This window comes from Periophthalmus magnuspinnatus, chromosome 6, assembly GCF_009829125.3.
Source record: "Periophthalmus magnuspinnatus isolate fPerMag1 chromosome 6, fPerMag1.2.pri, whole genome shotgun sequence".
NCBI lineage: Eukaryota > Metazoa > Chordata > Actinopteri > Gobiiformes > Gobiidae > Periophthalmus > Periophthalmus magnuspinnatus.
Genome location: NC_047131.1, coordinates 27,112,260 through 27,137,208, shown reverse-complemented (window position 1 = coordinate 27,137,208; position 24,949 = coordinate 27,112,260). Strand labels below are relative to the sequence as shown.

The 24,949-nt window shown below is 40.7% G+C and overlaps 1 protein-coding gene across 1 annotated transcript; it reads left to right on the top strand.

The window, feature by feature from the left end:
* Positions 1-541: 541 nt before the first annotated feature.
* Positions 542-23,286, top strand: LOC129456292 (protein O-mannosyl-transferase TMTC2-like). Its single transcript, XM_055222230.1, has 4 exons — positions 542-607; positions 3,361-3,442; positions 6,099-6,213; positions 22,784-23,286. The coding sequence occupies exons 1-4, from the start codon at positions 542-544 to the stop codon at positions 23,001-23,003; spliced, it is 483 nt and encodes a 160-aa protein (XP_055078205.1). The 3' UTR covers positions 23,004-23,286.
* The last annotated feature ends 1,663 nt before the right edge of the window (positions 23,287-24,949 follow it).

Here is a 24,949-nt window from a genome sequence, read left to right as displayed (position 1 = left end):
CATTGACCAAAGGGTACCAACAATTTTGTCCACATCTGTATCTACCTCTATGACTATTTTATTTTTAAACATATTTTTTTTAATTTATGCATGTCCTTATTTGTATTTATAAAGCTATATTTCTACTTTTTTATTTATTTATTTATTTATTCATTCATTTATTTATTATTATTTTTTATTTTTTATTTATTTATTTTTTCTTCAGTGTTTTATGTTGCACTTTATCACCGAAGAAAGTTCCTAGTTTGTGAAGTTGTGTTCACTGACAATGGCAATAAAAGTCTCAGATTCTGATTCTGATGATACAGTTTTGAACAGGCGAGTTTTCAGTTGTTTTTTTTTTTAAATAGATAAGTGTGCAGAGGCGCAGAGGGCAGGGGCAGCAGTGGAGAAGACCCTGCCCCCCCCCCCCCCCCCGAAGATCTTACGTTTAGTCCTGATGGCGGGAGACAGGCTGATCAGAGAGAACGGGTGGGTGTGTAGCGGTGGAGGAGCTCAGAGACATGTGCGGGGGGCCAAGTTATGGAGGGACTTGTACACAATGGTGAAGAGACTGAACCGGATCCGCTGGGAGATGCGGATCCGGCGCAGACCTCTAAAGACAGCGGTGATGTGTTCGCGGGAGGAGAACACATCATTCCTTTATTAATGCAATAAAATCATCTGGCACTGATTTAGTAGAAAGAAACACATGGACTTGATCTCATACTGTGATGTTTGTCCTCTTCGCAGAATATCAATTTCTCCCATGTGACCATATAACAAGTCCACCATAGTTCACTTGCACATGACGGTCTCTCAGGGTCTGGTCCCACATTAGTCATGGTGCATAGGCCTTATCTGTCTGTGATCTGTCTCCATCCCTGAACAACTTCTCATTACGACATATTGCTCTGTCCAGTCCAGTTTCATCAGGGTTTTCATCACTTCTTAACTGATCACAGCCCACGTGCTTTTGAGACTTGATCAATAATGAGGCGAACATGACTTTAAAATAGCAGGTTTTATTACTGGCTGGACTATAAACTGTATGGACCTACAGAAATATAAGCTCCGTGTTGTTGTTCATTTCCCAGCCTCTACAGATAATATCACGGAGGGTCAGTGTCCTAGAACAAGCAAAGTCACATTCTCTAGGGTAAAGTTAGTTTCTTAGTTTCGCTGACGCAGAGTCTCCACTGTGGTCACAAGTTTAGGTCAAGACGGTCATCCTCCTCAGATTGGACCCAGATAGGTGTTTCCGGATAAATGTAAGTTTTACCCATAAAGGAGGTCTGTCAGCTGAGGCCTCCACCCATCAGCTGACAGACCAGAATTGTGCTTATGTTTAAACAGGAAGACGGACTTTTGTAATCACCACACAATTGATATGGCGTGGCAAACTAGTTAGATTTACGATGTTGAACAGGGCTTTTTGGCTGTGCTGCTTTTCCAAACTGCAGTCACTGTACAAAGACAATTTAAGAGCTACTACTCTCATGCAAGTGTTTAAATATGTCCCTGAATAATGTGGTAATGTTTTTTTAAAGACTTTTCCAGACAGAAAGATTTAAGAGTGAAATGGGGTGAAGAGTGGCAGCTTGAGGAACTTGTGAAATTACCAAAGCCAGGAATCAAACTTGATGATCTATTGCATTCCTTCTTCACTTCTGTGTAGCCTCTGGGATGTTGAAGAGCACATGTACAGTGAATACACGAAAGATGCTGTGAAGATTGGTTATTTCCTCCACTATAGCTAATAGAACACAGGCCTCATAATCCTCTGGCTTTTACACACTTAAAACCACATCTGTTGTTATTAGTGACTATGAGAAAAGATAAAAATAAGACAAAAAATTAAACATTATGATCTCAGGGTCATTGACTGAATTTCTAGCCAAAGTCAAAGGCCAGAGGGGGTTTGAGGGCCACAGGATCTCATCGCTGCTGTTTGCAGATGATGTTGTCCAGATGGCTTCATCCAACCAGGACCTGCAACGTGCACTGGGGCAGTTTGCAGCCAAGTGTGAAACAGCTGGGATGAAAATCAGCTCCTCTAAATCCAAGGCCACGGTTCTCAATCTGAAAAAGTTGGTTTGCCCTCTGCAGGTGGGTGGAGAGTCCCTGTCTTAAGTGGAGGAATTCAAGTATCTCAGGGTCTCACGAGTGAGGGAAGGATGCAGATTGACAGGTGTTTCGGTGCAGCGTCTGCAGTGATGCGGTCGCTGCACTGGACTGTTGTGGTGAAGAAGGAGCTGAGTCAAAAGGCAAAGCTCTCGATTTAGTGGACAGTCTATGTGTCTACATTCACCTATGGCCATGAGCTTTGGTTAATGACAAGGACAAGACCACAAATACAAGTGGCTGAAATTAGTTTCCTACATGGCACAGGTGGCTGAATGCTCCCTTGGGGTGCCCCTGGAAGAGCTGGAGTTAGTGTTTGTAGTGATAGAAGTCTGGGAGTCTCTATTTAGTCTGCTGCCCCCTCGACCCAGCCCCGGATAAGCAGAAGAAAATGGATGGATCCCAGGCTTAGGAAGTTTGAATTTATGAACATTCTTCCACAATCCTGATTAATACAATTCAGTGTTGTCTATTATTCATGACATTCTATTGTTCTTAATTGCAGCATTGTTCTAGATGAATGCACTTTGTTAATTGTTGCTCAGATGGCATATGGCGCCAGTCCCATCTGGCTCTCATTGGCCAGCTGCTGCGTTCAGTGTGAGCTGTGATTGGTTAAGTGTGACTGTCAAAAGGCCATATGAAACTTCACACAAACTTTTCACATGTAATTACCCTAGTAGACCCAAGAGATATGTTATATTCCACATAAATAAGACCATGGTCTATAATCGTGTTGTAAAACGAATCGGAAATCAGATACTAATCTATACTCAGACTCAGTATCGAGCCTTTTCCTTAGTATCACGATCAAGTTGAGAATTTTACTATTACAACAACACTATACAACACTAATTCTAATATGTGTATGGACTACTAGCATTATATTTCACTCTTTCACATTTTCTTTTGCTCATCTCCTGCTTCTCTCATCTCCTTTTCCACACACTCTTCTCCGTCCTCTGTCTCAGTATGAAGGGACCACACACACTTGGGAGTTCTGTGGTCGTGCTCCTCAAGTGTCTTTTGCACAGATAAAAGTGTGTAATGAACGAGCTGTAGACATGTGTGCGCTCTGACTCTGAAATAATAACAGGGCACTATATGTTCGGTGCGTGTTCATTAGGATTTATTGTAGAGGAGGCGTGCGGTTTGGACAGCGACACTAGGTTATGCTCAGAGGTATTGTGGTTGTGGTGTTTTTAAGAATGACTGGCTGAAATAATAATGACACTGTTTGTAATGTGTCTCTCTTAGGGCCAGAAAACAGAAGCCGAGCGCTACTTCCTCAAGGCCATTCAGCTGGATCCCACGAAGGGCAACTGCTACATGCATTACGGTACGGGCAGGTTTGAAGCCTCATATTAACTTGTCCTCACCTCTTCAGTGTTGCTGTGAATCACATTAAAGTGGTTTGAAAACGTGTGTTTGAGTTTAATGGGGTAAGACACTTTAGCTCTTGTGATCACTAATGTCACCTGTGATTGCTTTGGTAAGAAAGGGCAACTGATGTAAAAAGCAATGAGCAGCTGGTTCGTTACACCATAAGAAAATCTTAAATCCTTAAAGGGCCGGTATTACGCTATTTTTTGATCTGTTAAAATGTTGTTTCCTCATCACAAACAGACCTGGAGTTGTGTTTTGTTTCCTGCATATTTAGGCTGAGTTCTTCTCTCAAACAGAAAACACTGTCCCACCTTGTGATGTCATGAGGAACAGGAAGTGCCCCACTGTGTTTTTAAACTCCATACGCCTTCACTAGGATCATTTGGATAATTCAGCCCTGAAATTTCCAATTCCACCTAAACGAAAGGCAAAAGTAGCTATTAACTTGAAAACTACCACTTCATGACATCACGAGGTGGAACAGAGCATTTTGAGCTTTGGAGATGTGGACAGACTAATAATAAAAGGTTACTCAAACGTGTGAATCGTATGTTTTTGATGAGGAAACAAATTTTACAATGATTTTACGCTCACAAGAGTCAGTTTACATAATAAAGGACCTTTAAATCGTGATTATAATTTGTCTTTTTTAGATATCATCAAGAACATTTACTTAATCGCTGTCAACACGCCTTTCCCAAAAGCGAATTCCAGAACGTGTTATATTTTTGTAACCTTTTTCCATTCTCACAGTACCATCAAAGACTACAGCTGCATTGTTAGACTGTGTGAAAGCGCAGTAATAAATCACTTTTGTGCAAACTTGGCGTACACAGAACTATTGTCTTCCGACTTCAAAGTTTTAGATCAGTTTGTTTATTTGTACGACATCTGCGAGCCCTTAAAACATGGCGCTTATCTCTTTTTCATTTATAGATTTCCTGAAACTGTGGTAACAAGGAAATTAGTATTATTATTTCAAATGCTGATGAGATCATGAGGACGTGTTCTTTTAAAGGACTTTGTGCTCTGTCCTTGTCCTGTTACAACACTTTCTGCAGTGACGTGTCACCTCCTATGACATACACTGCCCGGACAAAAAAAAAAAAAGTCACCACCTGGAATTAACTAAGCAAATAGGTACGAGTCTCCTGCAGTTGTTCAGGTCTAGGTTCAGCAACAGTCTGCGCTCAAAGAATGAGGTCAGCTGACACCTGAATATACTGAATGACCAGGTTAGTCCATCAATGGATTTTTTCTTCTCTGATGGCACGGGCATATTCCAAGATGACAATGCCAGGATTTATTGGGTTCAAAATGTGAAAGAGTGGTTCAGGGAGCATGAGACATCATTTTCATCATCATCATCATCCAGACCTTAACCCCATTGAGAATCGTTGGCATGTGCTGGAGAAGCTTTGTGCAGCGTCAGACTCGACCATCATCAATGCAACACTGGATGGAAATAAATCTTGTGACATTGCAGAAGCGAAATCGAAACAATGCCACAGCGAATGTGTGACGTAATCAAAGCTAAAGGCGGAGTGTGTCACCTTTTTTTGGTGGTGATGTTTTTTTTGGCCAGGCAATGTATAACCTAATGACATTTAGCTGATAAATAGGTCAGTGGCTCATCTCTCCATAGTAAAGGTTAAAATCCCTTTCAGAGCCCAGATGAGGACTTCTGAGGGTCCCATTTTAGTTTTCAATTAGTCAAATACTTGTTATGATCTGATATTATGCGTTCAGTTCAGAGTTGGCACCTTTTGTTGTCCTTGTATTGTTGTAACTGCTTTTGTATGTGACACTTGCTATGCCGATAAGTTGATGTGCAGGTTCTATTCCTCAGTTATGGGTCTGTTTTGGAGGCTTGCTCTAGGAGTTGCGACTGCTGTTGTTTTGGCGTAGGTTACAGCCTACAGTAGCTCTTGTGTTCAGGAAATAAACAACCAGAACTCTCCAATATTAATTAATTTCAAAAATATGTCTTTTATAATCAAACGGTTTGCTATGTCAAAACAGAAAGTATTATTTATTTATAGTTTAGTTAATGATCTTTTTTCCCTGATTAAACATTTGACTTTAAATATAGTTTGACCTCAGGAGTTTTGCTTTGACTTGGATAATATCTGACGTGGTGCAGTGGTGAGGCTGACCAAAGTCAACACCGCAGAATAATTCTATAAACCTGACTTTTGTGAGACACTTCTTGTCCTCCTGATCTCCTCATGAGACTGGTCCAGGCGTGGTTGAAATGCAGCCATGGTCCTAATAAGGCATATTTCCTGTGAGAGATATTTTATATTACAATAACAGGCCCGCTGTGGTTGGTTAATGTGGACAAGTTGATCTTGAAAAGAAGCCAGAGAGAGATGGAATGTTGAGTGCCTACTGTAAAAGTTTGAGTAAAAGACTAAATTGAGCATGGCCAAAATGTTGTCTTAAAACATCTGGGTGACTGTTCCGAAATTGTGTTTTATCAAATAGCTTATGTGTGCTGTATAGCATCTTTGGAAAATTTCTTAAAGTGTTTCTGTCTTGAAAATGTTCCAGTGAGTTCTGTCTTTCCTCAGACCTCTCCCTCACACAGTTTGTCCCGGTGCTTCCAGGTCAGTTTTTGTTGGAGGAGTCTCGGGTGCTGGAGGCAGCAGAGATGGCCAAGAAAGCAGCACAACTCGACAGTGGAGAGTTTGATGTGGTCTTCAGCGCTGCCCATATGCTCAGGTGAGGCCTGTACTGGGACATGATGAGGCCCATGCACGGACACTGGTCATAGTGTGTGGAGGAGATGGATGGGTACAGTGAGGGGAGGAGATGGGTGGGCTTTGGTCGTTTACAGTGAGGGGAGGAGATGGATGGGCTTTGGTCATTTACAGTGTGGAGATGGGTGGGCCTGGGTGGCTTCCAGGGCTGAGGAGAAGGGGAGGTCTGCAGTCTACAGCTTGATCCCAGGCTTACACCAGTCCTCAGCCTCATGATTTAGAGTAATCCTGTCCTCACAGCAGAGCCAGCTCCAGAGCCTGGACTGTGTTAGTGTTGTGTCTTCATACAGATGGGAGCTGTGGGCGCAGATTGTAATTACTGCTAAAGTGTGTGAAGTGAAGACAGAGCGACAATCTGTAAAATATCATCTTGATAGAGACGATGGACAAAAATACAATCTATACAAAACATGTATGTACACTGAATATGCAGGAATTATACAAAGGCTAATTTAAGGCCACTTATTTCCGTATTTACAAAAAGTATTCAATCTACTTCAAATGAGTTAAATGCATGAAAACGATGATTTTTAAAACATACATTCATAGAACGTGTCCTTGTTCTTCATTGTAACCTACCTGAAGGCTGTGTCCTTTAGTCCAGTCAGTCCTTTTCAGTCAGCCAATCTTTCAGCACTCGCCTAAAGCTACTCTGTTACACTATGTAATACATTTCTCCTGTCATTTTGATGACTGTCAACTGGGACTCCAAGCAATGTAAAAGACAAAGGTATTTGTCCTGACATTTCTTCTAAACGTGCACCTATATATTTGATAGGGTCAGTGCAAAATCTGTTATTGACAGATTTTTTTCAAGCACATTGAACACAGAATCAAGCAATATCTGCTCTATATTTTGTGAATGTTAGATCAAGTCAAAACCTAAAAATCTCAACCCAAACCAGCCTCTCTTAGCCCCCACACTCGTGTCTATCTCCAGCCTCTCTTAGCCCCTCACAGTTGGGCAGAGCCTGGAGCAGTGTGTGCTGTGGACCCCCTCCCTGTCTCCTGGCATGGGCTCCTCTCTCCACTCCTCCATGGCTCATGATCTTTATGTGTTTGCTTTGGACACTGCAGTGGAAAGGCTCTCTGTCAGAGGGACAAAAGTGATTGTAAAGAGTACAGCCTCTTAGATGTGCAAATGTCTATTACTATACTCCTGGGTCCTTTGGATTTTCACCAAACCAATGATTTTAAGTACAATTTATATATTTTGCACAAGTTGGTTCAAGTGGACAGGGAAGGCATGAAAGACAGCAAGACGAGTGTGCCAGGTTCATGACTTGTGCTTAGGATTTATACTTTTCTTGAGGAAGTAATGGTTAAAATACATTACATAGTCATAAATGTTTCAATTGGAACCACATGTTGTATAGAGGCTCTTATGTGAGGTATTAGTCTGTGTAAGTGGCATGTCATGACGTTAGCTGTGTCAGATTCAGCGTTTTTACTTCCCCCAGTGGTTACTAAATGTGTAATTTGCTTTGAATTGATTGTGGGTAATAACATGAGCTGGTAGCAGATAGTACATCAGGAGGAGTCCCTCAGGCTAAAGCTCTGTGCAGTGGAGCGAGGCAAATCTCCAAAATGTGATTGTGGGATTGAGACAGATGGGTCATGCATGTATCTGAGATATATATATATATATATATATATATATATATATATATATATATATATATATATATATATATATATATATATATATATATATATATAGATATAGATATAGATATAGATATAGATATAGATATAGATATAGATATAGATATAGATATATATAGACATATAGACAAAAGATTAACAAACTTTCTAAATCTGTCCTGTATGTTCTAGTCTAGCCTCAAACACAGACTCCATCATGAGACCAGGACTCTTTGGCCTCAGTGCAGACGAGAGGCCACACGAAAGGCCATATTTATAATGTTTGGACAAATTCAGCTACAGCCCTGTGCTTGGATCCACACTAGAATTTAAAGTAGTTGTTTGGACCCACTTTGACCCAAAACATAAATTCCAGCTGGGAGAGCTGATACATATTTGGAGTATTGTTACAATGAAATCTGTTTTAATTCTCAAATGATCAAATCGATTGTCATTATTTGGGGAGAACCAGTGATTTCCACAACAGTAACATCTGTAAATTCACTTTCGTCAACACTGTAATCAAAATTCGGTTGAGAAATTCACTAAATCGACTACCAAACTAAACTGGTTCTTCAAAGAGTTTTTTCTGTTTTTTCATGCATCAGGCGGCTCCTTTGTCTTGCCTCTGTAAAGGGCAGTTTCTTCAGTCTTTAGTGCATTTATGTCAGAAGTTTTCAACTACGCACTATCATTAATGAAACAGTGGCTCATGCTGCACGTGCTGCACATATACCTAAGCAGGACCTTTTGATCCCCTATAGAGGCGGAGGACAGCCCAAATAAAAGAGCCACACTTGCTTTGATCAGCCCAACCTGAGGCTCTCCCATGCTGTGTCCTTGACTTTCTCAGAATAAAAACAGTTTGAGCGGCCTGGCAGTGGTGGTAGAAGCCCAGCGCCTCAGGATTGTAGACTTTATGAATTGTGTATTAACAGGAGACAGACAGTGGGTGGAGCTGTGGGGTGTTAGAGATGAAAACACAGGGATGTGACAGGTGCAGGCTCAGGTCTACACTGCAGGGACTCAGGGTGATTCACCATCTGCTGAAAACAAACCACATGGTACAGAGAAGGCACTTAAAAACACTCCCTGACCACTCTGCTGCAGTATCTAATAACACAAAAATAACACAGCATTTACTCCAAATTGATAAGATGTTTTCTCTTACTAATCCCTGCAGAGTTGCACAAATATTTACATTCAAATTCTGTGTAAACTGAATTAATCTTTATTGTGAATGGATTTTCTCTGTGCATTTTCTTCAGTGTCTAAATTGAAAAAAGCAAACTTGTAAACTAATGTAATTATCATAGTGTAAAGCCATGGCTGGGTATTGTTTAAAAGTACCAGTACAGTACATAAGAGAGGTACTACCAAAAATATTGATGCCAAGTGAGTTCTGGGAGAGAACTATAGAACATTACAAGGCAATAAGTTGACAATAAAACAACTGCTTATTGATAAAGAAATTTAATAAAATATGTATGAACACAAGTATCGTTCAACTGGAACCTGAAAAAAGATGAAAGGTGCCCAGCTCTCTGTGAAGCTGTCAGTTACTTTCACAATCTCCATGAGTTTGACTGCTGTTTACGATCATAAGGGCAATCAAAGTGCCTGGCCTGTGCAGTAATCTCTTCTTATTACTGGCCTGAATAGGGCTCTTTGTGGAGGACCAGGCAGAGAAATGAGGCTAGTTTGGACTAAGCTGTGAGATGTGTTTGTGCAGCATCCATCAGTGACTTCAAAGCTCAGGCAGAGTGAGCAGATTGGAAAGAATAATGGTAATAACCCCCCGGTCAGAGGTGGTGACGTCCTGAAAATGAAGGAGTCTCGCTTCACACACGAGTGCTCTGTGCGACTGCTACAGGGGCATTAGGTTTGGCAAACAATTATTCAGGTGGTTACTTCTTTTGTTTTTGTGAGTTGAATCAAATAAATTGTTTTCCTATGGCAGCAACGTATGTCCAGATGTTACTGTGTTATGCTGTACACGATATATATAAACTTTGACACAACAATTCCATATTAGATAGCCTACAAATGTCACTGGATTTTCAGAAATAAATGAGATTGTCTTAAATAAATTAGATTTCTACTCATTCCTGAAGCTAATGTTACTACACTGTGCAGTATTTGTCCTTCATAGACTTTCATAAAGCGGTATTAATACAAACAACTGTAATTCAGGCTTACAAAAGTGACAGTTCACCGTGATGACCTTTTTTTGAACACAAACTAATGCCTCTAAACAATGAACAGGACTGCACATAAAACTACACAAAAAAAAATCGTAATTAAACCAATTTTCCTCTCTCTAAAATGGCTGTATTGTAATATGGGTTTTAAAAAGAAAATGATTATCATAATACAGTTCCTGAAGCTTTTTAAATTTATCTAGTGGTACAAAGTTAAATATTTTGTTAATTCTCAAGCTATAATACTAAAAAATCACGCTGTATGACTAGAAAGTATGCTTGCTGAAACATGTTGAAACGGCTAAAGTTCAGTGTTATTCTTCCTCCAAATACTCTTCTGACGTTTTTATTTCTCACACCTTTATGACCACCTCCAGATTGGTGTAATGGGACTTTTTCAAACCTTGACAAACGCACTTGCCTTATGGTCAGTCAGACTTGGACTCCTCCTGTGAGTTGTATTGCTTACAGCTGATGCACAATAGTCCTATGTTAGGTTTTCATCCATCTTCAGAGCCTTCTCCTTTGTTCGGCTCTATGGGACTTGACTGTGGCGGTGTTCTCTGTCCATCTGTGTTTGTCACTTCATGCTTTACTGCTTTCTGACGCTTCTCTCAGCAAACTGTTTTATATTGAGTTCATATGGATGCTTATGTTGACAGAGGGGTTCCATTTACTCCTGTACTCACTGCTTCCATAGCATTTTACCTACATTTTAGCTCTATACACTTATATACTCTACATGAAAGGCAGAAGTACTGTATGTAGTCATTAAAAAGGGATGCAATTTCATACAAGTAACATTTAAGTATTGTAAAACTCAAAGAACTAGTATGGTCACGATACAAAAATTTCAAACTCAATTGTGATACTACGGAATAGATTCAATGTTCAATACATAGCAAAAGATAAAGTTTAAATCCGAGCTACAACCAAAGTAATGTAGTCTACTCTATTCAGTGTAGTGGAGAGTGCAGTGAGTGTTACACTGGAGAAACTCAACAGCTGTTCAGGACCACAGTCTGCTGTACATCTTCATCTCAAAGCCACTAACCACTCCTTTGAAGATAGTGAGGTTATGGTTAGGGTTAGAAAAGAAATGGTTTGAGAGGGGAGTTAAAGAAGCTATTTTTGTTAGGAAAGAGAATCCTTCCTTAAACAGGAATGGGGCCTGAGACATAATCTCTCCCCTATCTATAATTCCAAGTTCAGACCCAGAACAATGAGAACAATACCAGGGTCATTAAAGGTTGAATAGATGTTTACAGTTCCAGTGTAGTTAGCCCCTCCCTTCAGATAAATAGGGGGGCGATAGGTTGGAAGGTTCAAATCCCGCTCTCGACATAAACATCATTGGTTGAGCGGTCAGATCAACCAATGATGGTTGGCGGTGCGATTCTAGATCACACAGATGAATGCTGTCGTTGTATCCTTGGTCAAGACACTTAACCCACCTCGCCCTCAGTGTCTGCGTACACTGGTACGAATATGTGTGTGAATGGGTGAATGGGTGAGTGGTTCCTTGTTGTAAAGCGCTTTGAGTGCTTTGACGGTGGAAAAGCACTATAGAAAAATGTGACCATTTACCAAATATAAGGCAGTGTCCACCAGCAATCTGACCAGAACTGAAGAAGCGGCTTGGATGAGCAGCGAGACGTCTTCACTCTTACAACGATTTGTCCAGTTGATAGATTTAAACTTCGTCTTTTGCTATGGATCAGACCTGGACGACTGAGGGACTACACAGACAATATTCAATACAGATTCCCATACCACAATGATAATAAAAAAAACACTTTCTTTAAACAATAGAATGTAATTTTCAACATTAAATAATACCACTTTCTTTTATTTGTAATATCTGTGTAATCCCACAGTCATCCAGGTAGGTTTCTTATTAATCCATGGGCGTATACTAGTCTATGTGGTCTGATACTTGGTCTGATACAGCACAAGATCATTCTAAAGGTTAATTTCTGTCCTGTGAATGTGACTGTTTTAGTATCAGTACCTGCTCAAATGAGTCTCGAGTTTCGATACTAGTTTTAGCATCTGATTTTCAGCACTTCTGACAACCCTACATACTACTATCTTCATTCTAACTGTTGCCAGGCCAGCCAAGAATGCAGGCTTCTAATAATAAAAGTGTAGCGAAGACAACTGAGTTCAGATGGGCATGATTGACAGGTGGATTGGCCAATGAGTGACATGCATGGTGTGTTCATATCCACAAAAAACAAGGGAATGTTATGAGGGAAAAAAGGACAGAAAAAACAATGTTAATCTGAGGTGAGAGATGGATTTTGTTGCAAATGATAGCTGACAAATGAGCTTGCCTGTGCCCAAACTGAGAAATATACATAGAGAACCAGTTTAAAGCTCTAGTTACTACTTCACAGCAACATCCACTACCATAAATACTGCCTTTTCTATATTAACCTCCATTAGTGACTCTCTTACATGCACAAGTCTTCTTAACAGCTTCTAAAATTAACTTGCCCATATCCGTGTTGCTACCTGCTTTGCACCAATAAGGTCAGAATAAATTTACTCACGTATTCAAACTCAACCACAAGAAGTGACACAAATCCGCCCCACATCTGCTCCCTCCTCTCTGCCTTCATGCCGGTTTAGAGAAGGCTCCAGAGGTTGAGAGGTAACAGCCCTGCAGGAAATGAGCACAAATCAAAGGTTGTGACAAGGGAATGGTTCTTGCGCCATACAAAAGACATAGTAAGACGAATGCCACGGTATAAATCAAAAACGTTTTAGAAGGTAGAATTAAATGAGCAGAAACATGGTGCAAAAGGGATAATAACCTCTGTTCCGATCAGGAATGCGGGGGACACCGATGAGCAGACTCGTGAAAACAATTTGTTTTTTTGGAATGTGTTGTGATGTCTAGAGGGTCGGTAAACACGAAGGGTGTTGTGCATCATTCAAATGTTTCCAGGTCTTCATGAAGCTGTTAAAGAGTCTGTATTCTGCTGTTTTCTGATCTGTTATAATGGTGTTTCCTCATCAAAAACCTATCTGGAGTTGTGTTTTGTTTCATTCGCACATTTTTAACACACACATACTCCATATTTAGGAGTTTTTCTCTCAAACAGAAAATACTCTGTTCCACCTTGTGATTCATGGGACAATACAGGAAGTCTTTTTGAACTCCATACACCTTCACTAGAATCATTTCATTTTAGCCCTGGAATTCTCAATCTCTACTGAAGAACAGGTAAAAAGGTAGAAAAATGGGAAATGACAAGACGAGCTGGCCCTGAGTGTCAGATCCTCAGTCCTTTTGTCCTCAAAGGTACAGCTTGACTGATAATGAGTTGCAAGTGTGAGTGGGAGGAACCAGAATCTCCACCCAGCTCCAGGCTCAAACACGGAAGAGAGCAGGGAAAACAGCACAAAACACACAAAAAAACAAATCCTTACACTAACATGGCTTAAAGCTCAATTTTGCATAATATAGGACCTTTAAACAACACTCCAGCCCGTATATCTTTTATTTTCTAACCATTTTCTTAGCTCACCCTAATTACACTGGACAGCCTCTTCATCTCTAACAATGTATTCCCTCTTCAGAATTTATTTATTTCAGAAAAAATAGCTGTTATCCCTTCGTAGCTCAAATGCAGCCCAAAAAAATCTACTGAAAGCTTTCCCTCGTACCAATATCAATTATGCGTAAATATATAAACGCTTCCCTGACTTCCAAACAGCTCCCTCGGTGTCATTAGTGGTGTGACCTGAAACGGCAGGTCAAACACAGGTAATTTATAAGTCAAACAGATGTAGAGTCCCCTCGTCCATTAGAGAAGAGAGCCCTGGAGTCTCGGGTGACGTCTAACTGAAACACCGGCGGTTGAGAACGGGCTTGTTTTACTTGGGGATTACTGTAATTATAGGAACTTTCTACTGAAGACTGAGGACTTCTTTGAGGTAATGCTATACACGCTGAGAGTGGATGGGAATAAGACACATTGCTTCCACCTCTTTGGATTTCATGAGTCTATCGCAACATCAGATCATCTTTCTTTTATTAAGTTTTCCCCCCTCACGTTTTTAATGAAATGGAGAATGTTACGCTACAATATAAAAAGACAGTATTTCAACACTTCCCTGTGAAAGAGCACTATTGTAAAGCTGAGTGTCAGGAGCTGGGTGACAGCATTAGAGGCCCAGTTTGAGTCCTAATGTGAATCAGATGGGGCTCCTGCTCTGCTCACGTCAGCTCCTCCTGAGAGCTCCACCACACACTGATCTTCATCCTGGTGACTGCGCTGGGATATATACAGTATGGAGCCTGTGGAGCCACTTCAAAGCTCTGCTCCTGTCTGTGTCTGACGTGTGTGGTCACAGAGCACACTGATGGTTACCGCTCCAAACAGCACACCGCAACCAGGACGATCTGACAAACAAGAAGGTCACGATGACGGGGAAACCAATCTGACTTCTCATGTCTCAGTCAGTGGGAAATGGAAAATAATAACCTGACTTTTAGTACATTTTTGCTAAGCTCTGCATTTCTCATGAGCTTTTTTAAACTGGAAAAATAATGGTTTGCTGCACATTTGTAATTAAGGATATTTTTGCCCAAGGGAGTGCAAGAGGAAAAAATTAAGTAAAGAATTTATAAAAGAAAAAAAAAACATTTATTTCTAGCTATTTATAGCCACAGTATGTTATTTTTAGCCAAAAAACAGACCTTGTTCTTTTGTTTTTGTTTTTCATTTTGGTTGTGTTTACTGCACTGAAAAACATCCCTTCCCTGAGAGGCCTTGCGTCTCCATCATGTTGTCCTGGAGGAGGGTCTTTCCTACTTGTTTCCATGGAAATGTTTCTTTGCTATAATCTTCCGCAGAGTGCAATTAACTTATATATCTCCATGGAAAACATTCCGAATGGTTTTAACTTTCTATTTCCATGGAATCCTGCAGGTGCTGTGCCACGTCCAGAAAGTTACATAGGCTACCATACCTTTAAATTATGCTATTTCTGTTCCACAATTTTCTTAAATTGTAACATCAAAGATGAATGGGAATCAAAAAATGAAGATAATAAGAGGCTTAAAGCCCAGAGACATTTGGACACAGATTAAGGCATCGTCATTGTGGAGCAGTGTATTTTTCCCATCACTACTTTTTTGCACAAAGGAAGAAGCCAAGCCACCAAAACTGCAGGCGTATTTCCATTTCATTTATGTGGATTACCAAATATTACGCTGGTCTTGCATGCAGCAGAACACATTTTACACATGAATTTGAAGAGCTAAACCTCTCCTGCAAACTTGTTAAAGCGTGTCTTAAAATCAGGCCAAAAGCATCTCCTCCACTTTGATCCCAGTACAACAAAGAGGCATGTAAAGAGTCCCATATGTACAGACCAGTGCACTGTTCACATGTGGAGGCCGATCCAGATGTGTCACAGCTCTTCTGCTGACAGCCCACGGTCCCAGAGAGCGCCCCCTGGAGCTCCGTGATGATTGGGGATCTAGAGGCTCAGACTCCTCTGCTCTCAGTTCGACGTGGGGCCTGCTCTGAGGAGGAAATATGCAAAGATTGTTCTAAGTTTTCTTCATAGCACAGGTGCAGCCCACTTATCCTGGAACGGTGAGAAGTTTGTCAGTCAGGTCCAACTTTGTGAGGACATTCTAAGACAATGGTGGCCTGTTTTCCACTTTTTCCAGTTATTTCAAATACATCTTGAGTGTATGTCTTGCTTTTCTGAAACTTTTCCAATACTGAGTCTTAGAATCCACTTAAAGCCAAGCACAGTTATGTGGTTCCAGTGTACATCACAGTTTGTATAATCAATTAACACATGTTTATCCAAACACACATTAAACCCATGTTTGGGCCCTGAATTGGTCTTGTTCCAGTCCTTGTTCAGCCCTTCAGATTTAGTTTATAATGTGGTGTTTGTGCAAGTGTCACAGCGCCCTGTGTTTTTTTGTCTAATAACCCAGAGGCTGGACCCTGCATCTATCCCTGTCAATCCAGATGAGTTACACCTGCTGCAGAGGAATGATTCATTAAACAGGCCTGTGCAGCTGTGCAGCACAGAGGATGTTTGGGTAAATGCTGTGGGTGTGATAACTTGATCCAAGCTCAGTGAGCATGTTAAGTGATGTAATTACTTTATAAAATAAGTACTAGACAAGATTGTCTGAATATGATTAAGCACAATGTGCTTTGAATACAGATTTAGTTCCATTGAGGTGTGTTCATGCTGTCATTTCAAGTTGCGATGAAAAAGCTCACCACTTGTTTTATTGTTATTCCAGTTTGGACATGCAGTATCTCTGAGAGATCAGACAGTGTTGGTCTAATCACAAACAAAGCCTCCCCAAAATGTCTCTCTGAGCATTCCCCCTCCACTGTGACCAGCAGCTCTACTCCACAGTATTTATCACATTATGGAACTCTAATGCCCTTACATTGCTGGTTCAAGAAGCTCCCTACCACATTAATCATGCAATTCACAGATTTTGGGGGCTGCAATGTCATCTTAAAATGTCAATGCTTTGCTACAAACAGAACATATTATCCATCCAGCTGCTGTTGTTTTATTCTGTTGTGTCCATAGCTTAGTTTATTCAAACTTGTCAACCATTTCAACCTCATCTGTGAAATGTATTGTCAAAAACCCAGGCAAACCCAGGATCACAAATTATTTATGGTGCATTTCAATACTCTGGGTGAATGTCTATTATGTAACATTCCTCAAAGAAATATTATCATGCTTATTAAATACATTTATTTATTTGTCTGTTAATAAATCCTAAAATTTGTGGGCTCTTGTTTGGCATAATGCTGTGCAAACTAAGGGAAATTGTGTGTAGCAGCAAAACTGGTGGTGAATGTTCAATCAAAACATGACTTATCAGAGGAGGAAGCAGCTGTGTCTATGGAGAGAGGAGGTGACTGGACTCCACACTGCGTCCAAACAGGCAGCAGTATATCATATTTATAGGTCTGTGGTGTTCCAGTATTGCAGGCCCACAAATGCTGGGAACACAAGGCCGGCAATAAAACTGTGACATATTAGAAAGAGTCAGGATGACCTCAGATAGGTGTAGTGGAGAAGGGAATATGGAGATTTAGCAATTCTGCTTGTAAGTCAGTTGTTTGCTATGAATGACTTTAGTTAGGCTTTCCTTAGTTCATATGGTCATAGTTATTTAGCCAAATGTGGCTAATGATATAGTTCCAGCCAGAGGTCTGTATATGAACAATAGTTGAACTAAATCCTATGTGTGATTTTTAGCTGCCATGCCACCTTGAGATTTCACCTGACCTTTGGAAATTGTGCTTCAAAGTTGTGTGCATTTATAGCTTGATAAAGTTTGCTGTGACAATGTATTTACTAAGCTTCTAATTCTACTCTACATTTTTCATTGTTCCCCATGTCCTAGTTCCCAGGTACAGTAAATATGCTGTTTGTGTGCTAATTTTAATATACCATCATGCCTACATAAGCCAAACTCATTTAATCATGTTATGTAACTGGAAGTCCTCACAGGATCCTTACAGATATTAAAGTCCATGTTTGCAGGTATAGGACTACACCCCAACACTGACAACAAAGATCTACAAAACAAAGATGTTTGAGGTCATTAGTATTGATTAACCTCCTTGTTTCTGTAAAAGTGCCGCTGTCCCTGTTACCGTCAGCTCTTTCCTCTCAGACCTCCAGTTCAGAGATGTCCACACTCTTGTTTATCCTTGCTCGGTGCAGTGGCTGATTAAGTTCCTTTGAGACCCATTAGAGCTGCAGCCTGTCCCCGCCACACACTGCCACCATCCATCATGCAAATGTAGAACACGCATAACTTCAGCACAGTGGCCTTCACTACAGCCTTGTGTCAAAAAGCAGTAAAAAGTCATCCGCTAACTGCTTTGGACACTTGGTCATGAAAAGTTACCATAATAAGAGAAATGGGACACCAGAGTGAGAGGGGCACAGGAGCAGCAGGTCCCAGATCAGGAGGGTTTAGGAGGACAGGTTTGACAGGACGTCCCGTATCAATGAGTGACCTCTATGTGCCAGGTGCCAGGCTCATGACAAGCTTAAGGGCCTAATCTAATCCTTAAACTCTGATGCATTTTATGTGCAAATTTATACCATCACTTCTTGTTTTAGTGCCACTGCTTGGCTGCAGTCTTGCACTGCGTCAGTCCCTCGCTCCCTCCCACTGAATTGAGCTGCATAGCACGTCCTATGTGCCTTCATCTTCCTGAACTCCTCTTTATTCTTTCATGCCCAAATTCATATTAGTTCTTCTTCTAGTTCTATGTGTGGACCGACTCAGTCCTTTGATTTATTCAGCCTTAGTGTATGTTGCTGTGTGTCCTAAACCACGGTGACAGGTAACCAAAGCACTACATCAAAATAATACATTGTTTAAGCCTTGTAGCGTTGATGCACGGCTGGCATCCTCAATAAAGCAGCTTTCTTTTGCCCAGATTTTGCACTATAGGCTTAGATTGTAAGCCTATATTCATTAAATTCTAAATTCATTTTCCAGGTGTCAGCGGTGGTCTCCCTAAAGTTTTGTCTAGTGTCAAACCACAGAGCTCACTCTGTGCACAGCGTGCACCATGTAAGTGTGCCCAACGATTGGCCTGACATGCAGTTAGGCTGGGGTTAGTTTTTAGGAAACCGAACGATGAGTGTGAGAGTGATTTTTTTTTTTAATCTATAGTTCGTCCTGTTAAGTAAATACCAATAAATTTAACTGGGTTTAGGGTCTTTTCTCCAGCTAAGACTGGAGTGTTGCAACAAAGTATAACAGACTAGTCATTTGTTCACTACTCTGCAAGTATGTACAATAAATATACAGAGAGATGTATCTTAACAGATATTGCCCAGTATATTTAAATATAAATATATATATATATATATATATATATATATATATATATATATATATATATATATATATATATATATATTTAAAAATCCTTTCTGCCAGGGAGCTTGAGGATTCTAGCAGTATCTTTGCTGTTTGTAACAGCAGTCTTTGCAACCAGATGGACCTGTCTCTTGGGCTGTCTGGAACTGCTTTCATAATACCTTGGAGGAAGTGTTATTATTCAGGGTCACTTGGTTATTAAGAGTAACCTGGCGGCATGGTGGCTGAGAGGCTAACACTCTCGCCTCACAGCAAGATTCTGAGTATGACTTTCTTTGCATGTTTCTCCCTGTGTCTTGAAGGGTTTTCTACAGGCCTTCCATTTAAGGATGTATGAAAGAATCAAAGACTTAACACTTTCTGGCCTTTGATTGAGAAGGAGACCATAAGCCCAACAGAATCATGTTGACCAACATGAAGCTTAAGCATTACAAAGTCAAACTCATTTTCATCTCATGAGCTGTATAAGCAGCTCTATGGATACAGTGCTTCAGGGGTGTTTTGGGTCATATATTCAATGAAACCAATAATATGTGGGTCCCGGAGCTGTACTTTAGCCTCTCCCTTTGTTTGACAAAACCTTTTTCCTTCTCTTCAATTATCAATCAGTAAGAGTTTTCTCTCAGTTGTACTGTACACCTGTTTGGAGTATCAAAGCACAGTGTCAAGCACAGTTCAATTCAATTATATTTATGTAACACATTTGAATTACTGTACAACTTAAGCTGCCCAAAGTGCTTCACACATAGTCCTTCTGACTACCACCCTGAATATGCAATTAGCCGCAATTAGCAAACAAGCCAAAACCCCCGTAATAAACACTCTTTGATCGTCACAGGCGGCCATGAAAACGAACTGTGACATGTGTGTCCATCCTGTTTATCCTTAGACCTAGGACATACTGCAAGTATTTTATATACAAACATAAAATCTGTGTGTTTGAAAATGTTATATCGTTTGTTCTTGCTTGACTCCATACCCTAGTATAGCTACTTCTCGTGTATTGCAACCCACTTTTGTGCAATGTCTATACTGAGACTTGAATAGGCTGAAGTTTTCTGGCTTCTACAAGTGGCAGTTGTACTGGTAAAGAGGAGGTATTTCCAGTCTGTCCTCTGTAAACTGTGCTTTAGTGGAAACCAAACATCACAATCAGGGAAACATGCTCCATCTTCTCATGCCTGGTTTACACTGTGTAGGAGATTATAGTGGATCTGAGAGGTAAACACAAACAGGCAGTGCTGCTACCTCTATGTCTCTGAAGCATGCAGCACTGAGTTAGTCCAGGAGCTAAACATGGGAAATTCAGAATTGTCCAATAAATACAGTAAAACAAAGCAATCTTTTCAGTCATCTCAGCATCTAGCAGGCTTCTTGTTTACATTAGCATTTGTTTGTTTATTTACTTGTCATTTTGAGTGCAATGTCCCTGATATGACCAGTAGTGTTAGGGTCAGGCTCTTCCATATGCGCTCTTGCCTGGACAGCTCCTCTTTCGCTCATGATTCTCCATATAAACAGCCCGGAGGTCGAAATGGAAATGGGCAAGGCAACTGTATGTAACAGTCCTGCTTTAGTCATCAGAGTCCAGATGTCTTTCAGCAGGAGACCCAAACTCCAGTACAATTAGAGCTATGAAGGCTGCTTCTTATTTGTCCCATTGGGGAGGATGCCCTGTTTCTCTTGAAGAAGTGATTTTTATTGGCTTCAAGTGCATTTCCTCCATTTTCATCATTCATCAAACCACAGCATGACAGAACGCGCTCTGGCTCTATGCTGAAAGGAGAGAGAGAAAAATGCTTTCATCACAGTCGAGAATGCAAGCCGTGGACGACCAAAACTCAAATTATGAAACAGTGGCAATAGTATCTAAAAAGTCTATTGAGAAGAAGACACTCTGCATCCCATCATCAACATTCAACTTTCCTAGATTTATGAGGTATATAAAATAGATATGCAAAATAGATATGTAAACATAGAAAATTAGTTTATTCAAATAATATTAAAGATTAGACTAAAAGGAGGTTTAGGACTTTCATGCAACACTGCACAAACACACTCTATTCTTGCCCTATCGCATAGAAAAAAACGTACTGTGACAATAGATAGATTGTGTAGCATGTCCTTCCAGATTGAGCTATTGCAGATAACTCTGGGCCCTCTGCGCCAGTGGGGCGCCTGGAGGGTAGAGGAGTGCCAGAAGGAAGAAGATGATGTCCATGCCCAGCTACTGAATATTCATGATTTATGTTTAAATGTGGCGTTCAGGGTCAAGCACTCAGATCAAAATGGGACTGCCCCTGAGATCTCCGTGCACGTACTAGGGACAGCATCACGCTTGACTTGTATTAGATTGGATGTATAGGGAATAATAAAACTCGAGTGATTCTACTCTCTGGTCTCCAGTGGTTCTTCTGATCAGATTAAAGGAACATGCTTACAGCACATTTCTTCTACAATATCATCTCATCATCATTTAAACATCCCCCAAAATAGCGATATATTCCTTTTTATCAATAATACCCTATTCTATGATACTGTATCGCAGAACTGTATCGCAGAACTGTATTTCTGTATCAGACACAGCTGGGTGGTGGTTAGTGCCTGGCAAAGGCTGTCCTGTCATTCATCACAGACTTCTCCATCCAAGACACACAGTTCAACCTTTCCATGTGTTTGCTTTCCCAGCACAAGGCCCCGTTCCTGTGTGGGCATCATTTATTATGGATGGATTTGTGCATCTGAAATGAAACCAGCAGACTGACTCTTACTCCCATATCAGCCCAAAGGTCAGAGAGACATTTCCACAGCTGCGATAAGACCTCACAGCTACATTGTATTAAAATGCGTGCATAAACACTGCTATAAAAGTGCAAATAACACTTATGACCTATTGTGTCACTCACTGAATTATGTTATTGTAGTGGGCTGTCCTAACCCACTCTGCACTTAGCCTGCAGAAAGCAGTGGGCGCGTTATAAAAGCAGGGCTCCTGTACCTTACCTGACCTGTCACCCCTCCGTCGTCACATCCGCTGAATGGTACTCAGGTGAAGCATGGAGTTGGTCAAGTTGTTTAGGTTGTGTCGGAGGATCAAGGGGACGACTCTGGGGCTTAAGGCCAGGAATTGGGTTGGGTACAACGTCCATGCATCACTGCTCTGCAAGTGTTGTTCTGGCTGCCACATAGCTGAGCATGATCTGAGGCTCGGGGTCTCAGTATGGTGCAGAAAGTGCTATGCATTTGATTGTTGACAGTCCTCAAAAGGCATCATTTAAAACATATTTGTTTATATGTATTTTGACTGAAAACTGCTTCACTGCCTGAGCCTCTAGAGTAAAAAATACTCTTGGAGGGTATTTTGGATTTGGATTGGCCAGCAGCCTTGATTGTAGTCCAAGGTGTGGGACTGTGTGACACTTTGGAGAGTTGTAACGTCCGAAACACATGGCAAGCACATTTCGAAGTTTAATGACAAGCTAAGTACACTCCACAGGAAGTTGCCAGGTCTCATTAGCACTGCGTAAGTGAAACTAGCTGATAATGTGAAGGGGCCCTGATGGAAGGCTTAATCAATGAGGATAAATTTGTCTAAATTGTCTGCCATGCTTAGAGTGAGTTTGTATCGTGCATGAAATTCTAAACGTGGCCACACTGGGGTTTTTTTGCTGGGGTAATTCTTCTCACGGGAAGCTTTCACACATGGCATTCCTTTCGCCATTCCATACTCTCCTAATTCCCTCTTCATACAATCCCTTTCTGTACAGGGCATCAGCAGTTGAGCATTCTGGGAGAGGGTACAAGCTCTTGTCCACAATACACCTTGCTGTGTCCATGAGGAGGTTGTGGGAAAAGTTGAGTAAGTGCCACCTGAATGGATCCACTGAAGCACGGTTTTGTCATTCACTGGTTTTGAAGAATAGGAGGAGGTCTAAAGGAGAGAGCACTAATGATGTGGTGGGCATTCCTCTGGAACAAATAAAATAGCCCATGGTATGGACCAAGAACCAGCCGATTGCAGTTATTAAAAGAGATCGACAATTAATGATTCAATTATGCTAATGGAGTCACGCTGCCGGTCTGCTGTCCCTCCTACAAAGTATTAATCCTGATGAAGAATGGCAAAATGAAAGCCTCCGTACACTCATCATGGGGAAAAATGCTGCTCATCAAAGTGTGCGCTCACCAAGTCAGAGGATGATGCTTTGATCCTATCTCTGTGCCTGCAGTGACTAAATCCGTGGAACTAAATTAGCTGAGAAATGCTTAAAATGCCAAACAAAAATGTTTTCTTCATGAAGCACTCCCACATGTTCAGTCAAGCAAAAACACAGCAAGAAAATGGTCAGTGGCAAGACTGACAGAGAAATTGTATCTGTTTTATTCGATGTCACAAGGTGTTCTTTTCAAACTGATGTTCATGTACCATTCATGTAGTCATTCAGAGACAAATACAAGAGGATTGTGTCAGTCTGATTGCGCACAAACATAACTGGTCACGTATGAAATCCTAAGATCTTGTGGTTTCTGTGTATGAAGAAGGTTGAACCTGTAAAAATATTCTTAAATATATTTTAAAATCTCTTTTATTTACTCATCTTTATTCAACTTTCATTCTTTAAGTCTCGAAATGCTTCATGCACATCAGGTCAGGACCTAGTCTCTCTGGTCTGAATCTTGATTAAAATGCAAATGCCTGTAATTGAAAACGTTGCACCTGCACAAATCTGAATAATTCCATTAGTTGGTGTTAGGATCCCGTTACACAGCCTCATCACATCACCAGAAAGAAAAGAAATCCCCATGTGAAGCCATTTATGAGATTGTTCTGTTGCGCTGTGCTTTGGCTCCATGTACCAAGAGGTTAATTGCATTCATGAAAGCACAAAGGAGCTGTAGACATTATATTGAATTATACAGCAAGTGTATAGAATTTACATTTCCAATCCAAATGGCACTTTCAGTATTACTTGGTTCAAAATGTCTGCCCTGGTTTTGTGAGCTGCTGTTAACCAGCTTATTTTTGGGTTAGCCACAATAAATGTCACATTACCCAACTTTGGCAATGGCACCAGATCTTTACAACGGGCTACTAGAAGGAATGAATACTAATACTGATGCACAATCCTGTCTGTGTTTTTAAATGCAGGCTGAGGGTCAGTGAGGCGTTCCCAGGGGATTTCCCTAAAGTGAACAATACCTCAACTGTCTGGTGTTAGCATTTGTCACTCATCTGTCACATGACCACACAGAGCGCAAAAGGGAAAGTTAACAAACGGCTTGTAATTTAGCAACCAATGTGATCCAAATTACACAAACTATGCACTGAGCAACAGATGATGTAATCTATAGTAATGTTCATAGTCTGGCTCAGCAGTTAGCCCTGGCACATGGCGAGTACTGAAAACCCCTCTGCATGTTCAGCTTGGTCTACAGGCTTCTTGTCCATTATAATGAAGATCTACTCGAAGAACTTCCCATTGGGAGAACAATACATGAAGAAATTAATGCCCTTTTCATATTTCTATCCTGGCAAGTTGTTCTGTCCTTTTGTGATGGGCTCATTTACATTCCAGCGGCATTTCTACAGAAAAGTCTATGAGGTCAGGTCTGATCTGCAGCCTGACAGATGAAAGCAGGTCTTTGTCTCTATCTCTACTGATATAGACCTACATTACATGACAAAGAGCTATATATTGTTGAGCTTCAAGAAGAAACCCCTTTGAGTTTCCCTTTACAATGGATTATAAATATGGAGTTAGCTTGTCCTCCTCATTGATCACAATATTAATTTCTTATTGATTTAGGTTTAGTAAATGGTCACATTTTTATAGAGTTTTTTCATCTGCAATGCGTTTTACATCAAGGAACCAGTCACCAGTTCACACACACTTTCATACACCAGTGTACACAGACCCTGGAGGCGAGATTAA